Source organism: Primulina eburnea, chromosome 5 (genome assembly GCF_022965805.1).
Source record: "Primulina eburnea isolate SZY01 chromosome 5, ASM2296580v1, whole genome shotgun sequence".
NCBI lineage: Eukaryota > Viridiplantae > Streptophyta > Magnoliopsida > Lamiales > Gesneriaceae > Primulina > Primulina eburnea.
In genome coordinates this window covers 32381579-32395451 of record NC_133105.1, presented here as the reverse complement: position 1 = coordinate 32395451, position 13873 = coordinate 32381579, and the positions used below count along the sequence as shown (strand labels likewise).

At 34.4% G+C, this 13873-nt stretch overlaps 1 protein-coding gene across 1 annotated transcript; it reads right to left on the bottom strand.

Annotated features, from left to right (window-relative positions):
- Positions 1–10235: 10235 nt before the first annotated feature.
- LOC140831496 (uncharacterized) lies at positions 10236–12398 on the bottom strand. The gene is made up of 4 exons (XM_073195250.1): positions 12089–12398; positions 11771–11986; positions 11469–11594; positions 10236–10654 (listed from the first exon to the last, which is right to left on the bottom strand). The coding sequence occupies exons 1-4, from the start codon at positions 12279–12281 to the stop codon at positions 10236–10238; spliced, it is 954 nt and encodes a 317-aa protein (XP_073051351.1). The 5' UTR covers positions 12282–12398.
- Positions 12399–13873: the final 1475 nt, after the last annotated feature.

Below are 13873 nucleotides of genomic sequence, written 5' to 3'. Positions count from 1 at the left end.
TAGTCTGAAATGATTTGACGATGATTATTATATTTATTGGTGATAATCGATATAATTATAGACGTATTGTATCGGACCGGAAAAGACGGGAAAATTCACCAAATACATGAGGAAGGCCGAAGCCATGGTGCACATGCGCGAAGAAATGCGCGCATATGCGCGACAGGTCCAGAAACCTTGGCACCTATGCGCGACGAAGTGGGCGCACATGCGCGGGACGTACAGTAGGCGCGGCGCATGTGCGCGAGAAAAATGGCGCATATGCGCGAGGCGATGATGTGCTGGTTCGAACAACCGGCGCATATGCGCGACTTTGTGCGCGCATATGCGCGCAACGTGCAGAACATGCACTGAGCCATTTGTCGTCCATGTGTGTGTGTATGTATATATAGATATATATACAAAATCGATTTTTAAGAATGGATTTCAAGGAAAATCCTGGAGTAAAGCTTTCAAATTCTCTCCGGAGCTTATAGTTACGATTTGGAGAAATCCGTCCGTCTGATTTAGAATCCGAACACAGTACTGTGTTCCTGTCAGAGCAGGCTACAACTGGACGTAAGTTTCGTTACGTTTAGACAAGATTTGAATTTATGATATTGTCAGAATTGAATATGATTCAGATATGGTGTTTCTGCTACCGTAGACATTATAGAGTTGAAGTCAGATTAAAGAACAGACTGGTTCTCTAATTGTTATGATTTTCGAAAGATATTGATTGAGATTCTATATCAGAATTGTGTTAATATTCAGAGTATGAATTATGTTGACACAGATTATGAGTTCCAGTATTATATTTGTGATATTCAGATTGACGGGGTTATTCGATTGTATTATTATGCCGCCGAAACATTAGTTGATTTAGATTAATCAGATTCAGTATTGATTCAGATTGTATTGTGATATCGATGATATGAATCAGATTGTATCTTGTTCCGATATTGATCAGATTATATACGGATTTGAGTATTGATCAGAACAGATTGTGTATTGAGTTATTCACTAACACAGCGTATTCGATATTGTCATTTCAGATTTGATATGGACAGAGTTGAATACCAGACTTCGTCTTCGTCAGACAGGGACGACAAAGGTATAATTCATGTGATATCTGGGAAGATATAACTCAATCAGATCTCATTGAGTTTCCCAATAAAATCACATACTTGATTATTGTTTATCTTCTGATATGATTATGATTTGTTTATAGACTTTATATTCAAATCTTTTGAAATGAACATGCTTTGTTTACAGATTGTTATACATTGCATTTGAGATAGGAAAGTTTGACAGATAGTCAGACTTCTAGACGTTCAGTGTATCGTTACGTAGGAGCAGACACCCTCCTATTGTAGATTATTCGATACAGATATGACCGAAGTCCTAGGAATAAGACGTACAGTCACCCCGAGTGGGAGGGTAGGTGACAGCCATTGACGTCTTATACACACCGGGATCCCTAGAGTTATAGTGGAGTCGAGTCTAGACATGATTTGACTAGAACTGCATGCGTATATGAATGGGATTCATAGACTATGGAACCCATTGTTACTGCTTTCAGTTATGATAGCAGGTCTCATGATTTAGATTGTTTATATGCATCTTTATCTGACTTGAGTTGCATGTTTATTTGATTTGATTTCATGAGTATGAAATCTAATACCTTTGATTTTGTTAATGTCAGCATGTTTCATAAGATATATGTGTACATACATGCTTACCATGTTTTATACTGGGATTTATTCTCACCTGGAGTTATCCGGCTGTTGTCTTGTTTTGTATGTGTGCATGACAACAGGTGGGACTGGATCGGGGTCAAGAGGATGAGGAGAGAAGAAGAGTTAGCGTGGTGATTCCGGACTTACTGTAGATTTGGTTTATTACTTGAACTTAGTAACCGAACCTTAGACTTGGATTGTACAGTATTGTAATTTTATACTGAAATATATTTTATACAGAGATGTATATTATTTAGATTCCATTACCTTCCGCAAATGCATTTTAAAAAGAAAAATTTTTAGACCCTGTTTATCAGAACTGATAATTATATCCCAATGATGATTAAGAAAATGATTAGCGTCCGGGTCCCCACAACAGGTGCTATCAGAGCGATAGATCCTTTAGATTGAGATAGTCAGAGTTGATAGATCTTTTAGAATGAGATAGTAGAGAATGAGCGGGGTAGATTTAACTTTCTTCCTTGCATGTGATTGCTAGCATGAGATTTATTATAATGTTGAATTACATTATGGGTGCTAGCATGATTTACTGTTTTCCCTATTACATGTTGTTTGTATCTGAGTTGATTGCAGCATGTAATTACTAAGCCTGGATCAGAACCGAGTCTGAATCAGAGGTATATGATCAGAGGAGGCTGAGACAGATAATACAGATTGTGTATTGATTTGTTTGATATTCAGATATACCGCCTCGAAGAATTTCAGAAAAGGGCAGTACTTCGTCTGAACAGATAGATGCATCAGAAACTCAGCTAGAAGAAAAGATGAAAGAATTTGAGTTATTACAGCCGCCGGTTCTGAATGGTACCGAGACATCTGAAGACTGTCAGAACTGGTTTGATGATATAGAAATCTTGTTTGATTTACTGGATTGTACAGATGAACAGAGAGTTAAAATGGTGCCTTATCAGTTACGAGAAGCCGCCAGGAGTTGGTGGATTACCAGTACAAGAATGTGGGCATAGAGAGGTACAGTGATTTCGTGGGAAATATTCAGAACTGAATTCTATCGAAGATTTTTCTCAGCGTCGTACCGAGAGGACAAGAAATTAGAATTTGAGAATTTGAGCCAAGGGCAGCTCAATATTGATGAATATACCGCCAAATTCTCTACTCTACTGCATTTTGCTCCTCAGATAGCTGGAGATGATGAAGCTGTAGTGAATCAGTTCATCAGAGGGTTGAATTCGGAGGTAGTTTCATTTATGAATTTGCAGCGACCCTACCTTTTTGCTGACATCCTGAGTAGAGCGAAGAGAGCTGAGGCGAGTCTGATTAGACAACTGACGAGGTTGTGTGTGAAACAACCCCAGACATAGCAATCCCCTCTTCGATATGATCACGGCAGTACGAGTGGGAAGCAAGATTTGCTGAAAGCTCGAAAGAAGCCATTCAAGAAGTTGGGGAGTGGTTCATCTAGCTCCAGTGGTTCTAGCCCGAGTTATACTGGAGTGTATTGCAGGAGTTGCGGAGGGAGACATTCCTCCGAGCAATGCCAGGGAGTGACTGGTAGATGCAATATTTGTGGACAGCCGGGACACTTTGCTAAAGTCTGTCCTCAGAAGCGTTCCCGAAGATTGTAGGGAACAGAGTTCAATTGAAAACACAAATCCAGAATTCACAACAGGTACTATTCTTTATGATTCTATTGCATATGTATTGATATATACTAATGCATTTGTTAAGAATATCTTTGACTGAGTTGCATGGAAAGATGCTGTATCTGTTGGGTTTGTATGTACTGTAGTATTGATGTCCTTGCTTGTTGAGAAAATGTTGATATCAGAGATTTCTGTATATATTGTATACTACAGTAAGATGAGACTGAAATAGAGATAGATTATGATGTTCTTGTGTTTTCTGATTTGAACGCATTATTGATATGTATATGCTGAACGAGTACAGACATATTGTAGAATTTTTTCCAGAAATGGTAAGAGTCGGACCATAGGTGACTGATCAGTGGAGATACCACGATAAGGATTCTAGATATAGAATTCCTTTGATATTTGTATTGTATATGACTCGATTAATACAGAAAGGAGCAGATTGCATCCTTATGTATTCAGTAGATCCACTGAAATCGAGCCTAGCATTGGCAGATTTGCCAGTGATATACGAGTTGGCTGATATTTGCCTAGATAAGATTCCAGATTTGTGTAATCTCCAAAAAGATAGACTTCAGAAATTGAATGTAGATCAGGTATTATTTGTATATTAGATTCAGTACAGAATGATATTGAATATACAGAATAATACATACTGAATTGAAAGAGTTGAATATCTGGAGATGGTAGTGAATATTCTGAGAATTAGAATTATTGTATACAGAAACTATTCAGATAAGAATTCCACTTGAAACAGATTGTATTCAGAGTAAGGGATATCTGAAATTGGTATACAGACTGACCTTGACACAGATGAGATTGGGATCAGTGATTGAGAATGATACCGATGTCAGAAGATCAGAAATTTCAGAAATGTCAGAAATGATTGTGTCTGATTTGACAGATTATCTCATTCAACTGTTGTTTTGTATCTGCTTGTGTATTGTTATTGCTCTAAATCAATATTTGAGATATCTATATTGTTTTGGGGAGCATATTTGACTTGCAGATGAGATATCGCAGTTGATCAGAATGATATGAAGATATTTACCAGAAATCAGTGTTTTATGAGTTCATTGAACTCACTAGATCTGTATAGGTTACTGATATTTTGTATCTAATTTGATATTACTGTTGTTTTGAATCCATATATGATACAGATTGTTGTGAACCGTTGAGAATATATACAGTTCAATTGTATCAGAGTTGAATCCAAGAGGTACAGCTATTCAGAAATGCGATCAGAATGTTCAGAACTTGATTTCGATAATCAGAATAGTGTATCAATCAGAGTAATAGATAGGTGATTGTGTATTTTATATGAGACTGATTATCTTGTGGTATCAGAATGCTTCAGAATGGAATAACAGAATTGATATCGATAGTCAGAGCCGAATACCAGGTAGGTATTTTTTTTAATTTATGTTATTAACTGATTTGATTATATCAGTAGTTCGAAGTTGAAATCACAGATAGTGTCAGAAATGCGCTGTAGTGGATTCAGTTTTCAGTTTGATGATTGAGAATGTATGATATTCGAACAGATAGTTGTGATATAGACAGATTAAATCAGTTATAGCAGAATTTATGCTGAAATGTTGGCAGAAATTGTACTGATATGTCTGAATTGCTAACAGAAAAGACAGAAAGATAGAAATCAGAAGATTTATTACAGAATTGTATAGTTCTAAATAGAAGTGGGAGTACATTTCTATTGCTTTCGTAATGAAATTACCGCCATTTTCTCCAGATCATGATAGAATATGATTGTGATTGATAGATTATTCAATCTATATTCTATTAGTTTGTACAAGATCATGTACAAACATGACCAAATGACACAGATCGATGTAAAAGAAGTGGTCAAAAAGATCAGAATGGCACAGTAGATTATATCAGATTGTGATTTGATTGATTTTGTATGTGTGACAGAGTATATCACGAGCTCTCTCTTAAATGGTTTTACAGATTGACAGACCGTCAGAATGTATTAGCCAGATATTAGAAGATTTTGGGACAGCTTTAGTGCTGGATGTTAGCACTAGTTGATGTGACTTATTATCACTGCATGACAATACCTATCAGCCTACCAGATTGGTAATGAGATAGTTTCAGTCAGGACAGTATACAGTGAATACTACAGATTTCTAATTCTTTTGAAGAAATTCGAAGGAAGATGAAGATAGTTCAGAAAGAACAGATGTGATAAACCAACATCGGATGATGATGATTGGTATTTGAGGTCGAGAATTGAATATGTCCTAGATCGAGAGCAGCAGATTTAATGATGGTTGGCTGTATTGAATTATTATAGACTATGGAGTGGTTTATACGGATGTTGTATAACCCACATGGCAAGATTGATTTTGTCAGAATTAAATTGAGAAGTATTATGATAATATACTTCATGAAGTCTTATTCAGAATTTGAAATCAGAGATTGATACAAGAAAGATATTTCAGAATGGATTCAGTAAGATAAGAGATTTGATTTAAAACTCTGTATACATTTTTTCTGATATATCTGAATTGATTACTTGCGAGTTCGAGGACGAACTCAGAACTAAGAGGGGGAGAAATGTAATGCCCGAGATTTTATTACTGTAATCAGAAATTAATCTGAAATGATTTGACGATGATTATTATATTTATTGGTGATAATCGATATAATTATAGACGTATTGTATCGGACCGGAAAAGACGGGAAAATTCACCAAATACATGAGGAAGGCCGAAGCAAGGGCACATGCAGCGAAGAAATGCGCGCATATGCGCGACAGGTCCAGAAACCTTGGCGCCTATGCGCGACGAAGTGGGCGCACATGCGTGGGACGTACAGTAGGCGCGGCGCATATGCGCGAGAAAAATGGCGCATATGCGCGAGGCGATGATGTGCTGGTTCGAACAACCGGCGCATATGCGCGACTTTGTGCGCGCATATGAGCGCAACGTGCAGAACATGCACTGAGCCATTTTTCATCCATGCGTGTGTGTATGTATATATAGATATATATACAAAATCGATTTTTAAGAATGTATTTCAAGGAAAATCCTGGAGTAAAGCTTTCAAATTCTCTCCGGAGCTTATAGTTACGATTTGGAGAAATCCGTCCGTCTGATTTAGAATCCGAACACAGTACTGTGTTCCTGTCAGAGCAGGCTACAACTGGACGTAAGTTTCGTTACGTTTGGACAAGATTTGAATTTATGATATTGTCAGAATTGAATATGATTCAGATATGGTGTTTCTGCTACCGTAGACATTATAGAATTGAAGTCAGATTAAAGAACTAGACTGGTTCTCTAATTGTTATGATTTTCGAAAGATATTGATTGAGATTCTATATCATAAATGTGTGAATATTCAGAGTATGAATTATGTTGACACAGATTATGAGTTCCAGTATTATATTTGTGATATTCAGATTGACGGGGTTATTCAGATTGTATTATTATGCCGTCGAAACATTAGTTGATTTAGATTGATCAGATTCAGTATTGATTCAGATTGTATTGTGATATCGATGATATGAATCAGATTGTATCTTGTTCCGATATTGATCAGATTATATACTGATTTGAGTATTGATCAGAACAGATTGTGTATTGAGTTATTCACTAACACAGCGTATTCGATATTGTCATTTCAGATTTGTTATGGACGGAGTTGAATACCAGACTTCGTCTTCGTCAGACAGGGACGACAAAGGTATAATTCATGTGATATCTGGGAAGATATAACTCAATCAGATCTCATTGAGTTTCCCAATAAAATCACATACTTGATTATTGTTTATCTTCTGATATGATTATGATTTGTTTATAGAATTTATATTCAAATCTTTTGAAATGAACATGCTTTGTTTACAGATTGTTATACATTGCATTTGAGATAGGAAAGTTTGACAGATAGTCAGACTTCTAGACGTTCGGTGTATCGTTACGTAGGAGCAGACACCCTCCTATTGTAGATTATTCGATACAGATATGACCGAAGTCTAGGAATAAGACGTACCGTCGCCCCGAGTGGGAGGGTAGGTGACAGCCATTGACGTCTTATTCACACCGGGATCCCTAGAATTATAGTGGAGTCGAGTCTAGACATGATTTGACTAGAACTGCATGCGTATATGAATGGGATTCATAGACTATGGAACCCATTGTTACTACTTTCAGTTATGATAGCAGGTCTCATGATTTAGATTGTTTATATGCATGTTTATCTGACTTGAGTTGCATGTTTATTTGATTTGATTTCATGAGTATGAAATCTATTACCTTTGATTTTGTTAATGTCAGCATGTTTCATAAGATATACGTGTAGATACATGCTTACCATGTTTTATACTGGGATTTATTCTCACCGGAGTTATCCGGCTGTTGTCTTGTTTTGTATGTGTGCATGACAACAGGTGGGACTGGATCGGGGTCAAGAGGATGAGGAGAGAAGAAGAGTTAGCGTGGTGATTCCGGACTTACTGTAGATTTGATTTATTACTTGAACTTAGTAACCGAACCTTAGACTTGGATTGTACAGTATTGTACTTTTATACTGAAATGTATTTTATACAGAGATGTATATTATTTAGATTCCATTACCTTCCGCAGATGCATTTTAAAAAGAAAAATTTTTAGACCCTGTTTATCCGAACTGATAATTATATCCCAATGATGATTAAGAAAATGATTAGCATCCGGGTCCCCACAACCTCTGGATTCATATTCATGCTCAATGGTGCTGCTGTCTCTTGGAAGAGTTCCAAGCAAGACAGTACTGCGGATTCCACCACTGAGGCAGAATATATTGCTGCATCAGCTGCAGCAAAGGAGGCATGTTTGGATAAGGAATTTCGTCCAAGAGTTGGGCGTCATTCCTAATGGAGTTGCTCCTGTCCCGGTGTTTTGTGACAACACGAGAGCCATTGCTCAAGCAAAGGAGCCAAGGTCTCACCTCTTACCTTCGGGTATGGATATCCTATGTGTTCTCATGTATGTGTAGGTTGAAATCTCTGATCAGAGTATGGTGGTAATTATGAAAGGGGTTTCATAGATTACACCATCGATGCAACTACAACATGACACATAGTATCGATTCATTGAAAACTCTCGATAAACCAATAGTTGTCGAATCGGTCGGGATATATGAGTTGAAGGGACCGTACTGTACGCTAACAATAATTGAATGGTTCTTGCAGGCACTATCATTTGATACCTAGGGAATCATGTAAGCGATGCTGCTAGGCGTTTAACATGATTGGCTGGGTACTATCAGAATTGAGTTTTGACGTTCTTATTATCAAGGAGTTGATAAGTAAGAATGGAGCAATTGGGGTATGCTCGAATAAGGACATGTTTAGTCCGAATCATATGGAGATGTGAACCCACGGCTAGTTGTATCAATGAACCATTGAGGGCCACACAAGTACTTGCTTTCTAAATCCCGATGAGAAGTAAAATAGTTCAATGTGTTGAACGGCTTATAAATGAGTTTATAAGTGTAAAGAAAAATAGAAGTATGACTTCTATTAGAGAAATATAAATTTAATTTATGGAAGTGTTCCTAAATTAAAATTTGGTCAAGTGAATAATGTATTTGAAAATTGTGATTTTCATAAACATTATTATGGACTAAATTAAATTAATTCAATTGTTGAATTAATTAAACACTAGTGGGCCTAGTAGAGTCCAAATAATTAAATTAATTCAAGTGTTGGATTAATTAAATAACATTGGGCCTTGTAGAGCCCAATTGGAAATAATTATTTAACTAGTGGGCTTGAGTAAAATCAAGTAAAGTCTAATTGGGCTCAAATATTTTTGAGACAATTAAAAAGTCCATGGTCCTTGTAAAGGTTACAAGCCCACTAGGGTTTGCATGCTTGGGAGATGAAGGGGTGTGGATTACTTTTGATTAAAATAATGCATGGCATGCAAGACTACTTTTTCACTTTCCCCACAACCTTGACAAGTCATTCACTCTCCCAATTTTCTCTCACTTGGCCGAAATCTTGTGGCATTTTTCTCTCAAATATTTTGTTCTTCAATTGTTGGAGAAACAACACACTTCTCATTGAAAATCCTCATATTTTTCTAGTGCAAAATTTGAGGGGATTTATCTTGCAAGTGGTGGGCCTAATTTTGGAGGTTGGAGAGCTTGTAGATCTTTCTTGCCATACAAGAGCTAAAATGTTTACACTTTAGTTGGTGCCATTCATCAACCTCAAGAGGTTGATAGGTATATTTTCTCGACACCCTATGCATGAAAGTTGAGATTTTTGTATATGTTGCACACTAGTACATGGTGTTCGATTTTTCAAAACTTTTCTTGCAAAAATTTCGGTTTTCTTGAGAATAAAACATTTTGAGCTTCCGTTGCGATTTCAAACACCTTAAAACGATCCATTTCAGTTAAAACAAACCAGATGAAGATGGGGGCGAGTAGATCTGATCCATTGAATTGAGTATGACGTTTAGTGACTATGTTGACAATATGCGAGAGATTATATCATAACACCGTGAAGTTTGTAATAAATACATTATCACCTGCAATATCAAAACGAACAAACGAATTTGATACGATTACTAATACAAAGCAACATAATAAATCATAGACAATAAATTATTTATTGTTAAAAACAAACCAGATGAAGATGGGGGCGAGTAGATCTGATCCTTTGAATTGAGTATGACGTTTTTACAAATAACTTGTTTGCAACCAGTAACCTTGAGTTTTTGAGAAAAAAACACAAAGTCAAAACCAGGAAAAAAATTTAAACTTAAACCAACAAACAGAAAATCATAAATAATATGTTTTTCTATTAGACACTAACCAAGTATTTTTAAAAATTGATCAATAAATATAGAAATTGTAATATTCATGCCAAAAATGGTTATTTCGGAGACGTGATAAGATATAGGATGAGAAATAGAAATGTGTAAATTCCATGTGTACCGGTTGTTAAGGACTCATCTATATTGACTCCCATTGACGTAAAAGAGAAAACATGATTGTATGCCCTTATGAACCGCCGAAAATGTCTTCCTTCCTCGTTATTCGCATCATACAACTCTTGCAATTCAATGGGAGAAGGGATATGATCCAAATTTGTGTTTCCATTTCTACAACAGAATTGTGATGTTTCACCATGAAACAGTAGAGCTTGGCAATGTAGACAAATTCTTGAGTCAGACAATTGCCACCGATAATGTATCTCATTTTCAATGAAATTTCTTGCTAGGATATGATATCGACGTGGACGTGGATATCGTTGTATGTTAGTAAGGTCATTGTTTTCATCGAAAATGTTTCCTGAAAAAAAAATTTCAAATTAATATTCAAACTAACAATTTTATAAAGAGTTGTTGCTGGAAGAGTGAACCAATAATTTATATATATAGTGAAAATATATGTAAATTTATTTTTAAAAGTAAATCATTTTCCAAATATATGACGATGTATACTGTATATTGCAAAATTTAAAAATACGTCTTTTTTCTCCTATATGTCGATTGAAATTATGAAATGTATATAAACTATAATAAAAAAGTCATATATTTCATACTTTACGTTAAAAAATATACCATATTTTAAAATAATATATTTTTTATTTATACAAATTTTTGAAAAATATGAGTAATTATTTTAAATAAAATAAATTTTGTTGTACAAAACTATGAAATAAGACATGAAAAAATGTGTTCAAATTTAATTTTACATGTTTAAAAATATATTTAGTGTAGGATGCCTTCTATTTAATTTTTAAATCAACTTTTGAAACATTTAAATGATTAAATATTTATGCAAAAAATGTTGACATTTAAAACAAAAAATAAAAATCAATCACCTAGTTGATGGACTCTCATTGAAGTCATTAAATATTAAATGTATAACGTGAAATAGAAAATTAATGACATAAGCAATAAAAAGTTTTTTTTTAAAAAAAAAATACACATGTATGTCAGAAATAGAAAAATTTGGTGAAACTATTATTTAGCAATTTAATATTAATTAATCCAACATATTTTGATTAAATAATTTATTTTTATTTGAACCCCGTAAATAATGGATATAGGTGTAAAACATATATATTACATCGAATATTTATTTAGATATAGTAGAATACCTTGATAAACAGAATTTGACCTTGGTAGATGTGTGCTAGAACTTCCACGCTCGTAATTTGATGTCAAAGTATGAAAATATATTGGCTCTGAGCGACATGTTTGTCGCACTGTAGTCGCATCGACAACTGTCATGCACAATAGATGTGGAGCTTTTTTTAACTTGATAGTAGTATTTGAGCATGAAAACTATTTGAGATATTTTGTACAATAAATCAAAGTAAATAAATGATTGTTTTGCCAAGAAAGTATTGTTTTACATTATATTGTGGATATAATTCCAAATATTGTAAAAGATACTTACGATTTTCACAGATGTTATGAGTTGATTGTTGAATCATTGTAGTTGGTGCAACAAAATTACTATTACCAAGATTAGACTCATCTGGAATTGATGATCTCTCGTTATCTTGTCTCCTTCGATAATTTGCACGACGGCGAGCCAATTCCACGCTCCTTGCATCCTCACTCATTGATTGACGTCTGGTACGTTGGGCCAATGTCCAATTTATTTGTTGATCTGTTGAACAATATATGCATATTGTAAGCGTGTTGTGCAGTTTGCAAATGAAAAAATTATCACTTATAGACCATGTAAATATTTTTTAACTACGTATTATACGTTGTTGGGTTGAAGTAGAAATGGAGGAACTCAAATTCATTCTTCTAATTTGGTAAGTTGATCGACGCGGAGCAAGGTAAGATTGTCGTCGTTGTTGGGTCATAGAATGTATTCTTTCACGTTCGTTATGAGTTAGCATCTGTCGCCTTTCAATGATGTAAGAGCAAGAGTTAGAATTTGTCATGTCCTGCATAGAATTACAGACCAATAGTTAATGTGGTTATGAAAATAAGAAAATAATAGCGGAATACATTTAAGGAAAATTTAAATGAATATTTTTTGCATGTATGTACATGTCATTGTCGTCAACTATTTGAGGCTATATTTTACTCATATATCATCATTTTTGTCTAAATATGAAATAGTATATATATATATATATATATATATATATATATATATATATATATGTTGATTGATCATGAATGTAATTGATTCTTAAAATATAAATATTTTTCTATTTTAATAAATTTCCACAATACAGTATTAAAATGTTTACTTGAAAATTTGAATTAAAGAAATTGCATATATGCGTAGACCTTTGTTGTTGATTTGTGACGTCATTGTTGTTTGTTGTATGTTCTCCCGAACTCGTGGCTTCCATTTTTCAATGTGCGGATAATTTTTGGTTAAGTTTCGAGTCAATACAAGTCAAAACCGGGATGTACGTCTAAATTGAAAAATGAATTGAGAAATTTGTAGAGAAGCTTAAGTTTACATCTAAGAAATATTTACGGGTGTATTTTAAGATAATATGTTAAGTTTGGAAATATTTTTATTGTCGTTTCAAGGACTAAGGATAAATATGGAACGTTAGGGTTTTAGGAGAAAAACGGTCATTTTACACATGAAAAATGTTAGACGTCCTGACATATCCCTGAATGCTGTAATAAATGTTAAAATTATTATTTTAAATTTCTATAGACTTTTATGATGAAACTTGAAAGTTAAAAGACGTGTTGCATGATTGGTTTAAAAGAAAAATGATTTATACGTGCATGAAATTTTTATAAATGATGGAAATATGAAAATTTGAAGGAGATGAATTGATTGTGACTAATACGATGATACGATGATATGTAAGGCTAAGGCTCATTTGATGGGTGAGTGTGTCGCTGATGTCCCCACTGTCCGATACCGTGTTATTATGTAGATGGATCCATCGACCTTTAGCTAATACGAAAGTCGCGATTGAGGATCTGAATTTAATAAAAATGGAAACGTATACGTATATGATGAAAGGATATATGATATGATATGTAGAAAGGGAAATGTTAAAGTATATGTTCATGAAAAGCTATTTTCTTACAAGTATTTTCATTGTTCCTTGTGAATGTATGTGTATTAATTGTTATCATGATTAAGGTTTGCTGAGTCAATAGATTCACTAGGTGTGATCGATGTAGGTGAGCATGAGATTGATGTTAATGGAGGGCTTGAGGGTTGATCTTGCTGGACTGAAGGTGCACACAACCCGATGACCATCGCTAGTTTTTTGCAAATAAAATAAGTTTATGATTTATGATTACTTAAAGATTTTATGATTATGATGCTTCTAAGAGGTTTTTGAGAGAATGTTAGAGTTAATTTTATTTTTGAAATAATGTCAGTTTAGGTTGATTGAATTTTACGACTTTATGCTTTGAATTACTTTCTTTTAGATTTTCAAATAATTGTTGGTTGGTTTGTTTTTAAATAGTGCCAATATTCATATTTTAAATGCGTAGTATTTCGGCCGAATGAATTAGAAAAGAAAAATAATTCTAGTATTTTTTAAGAAAAACG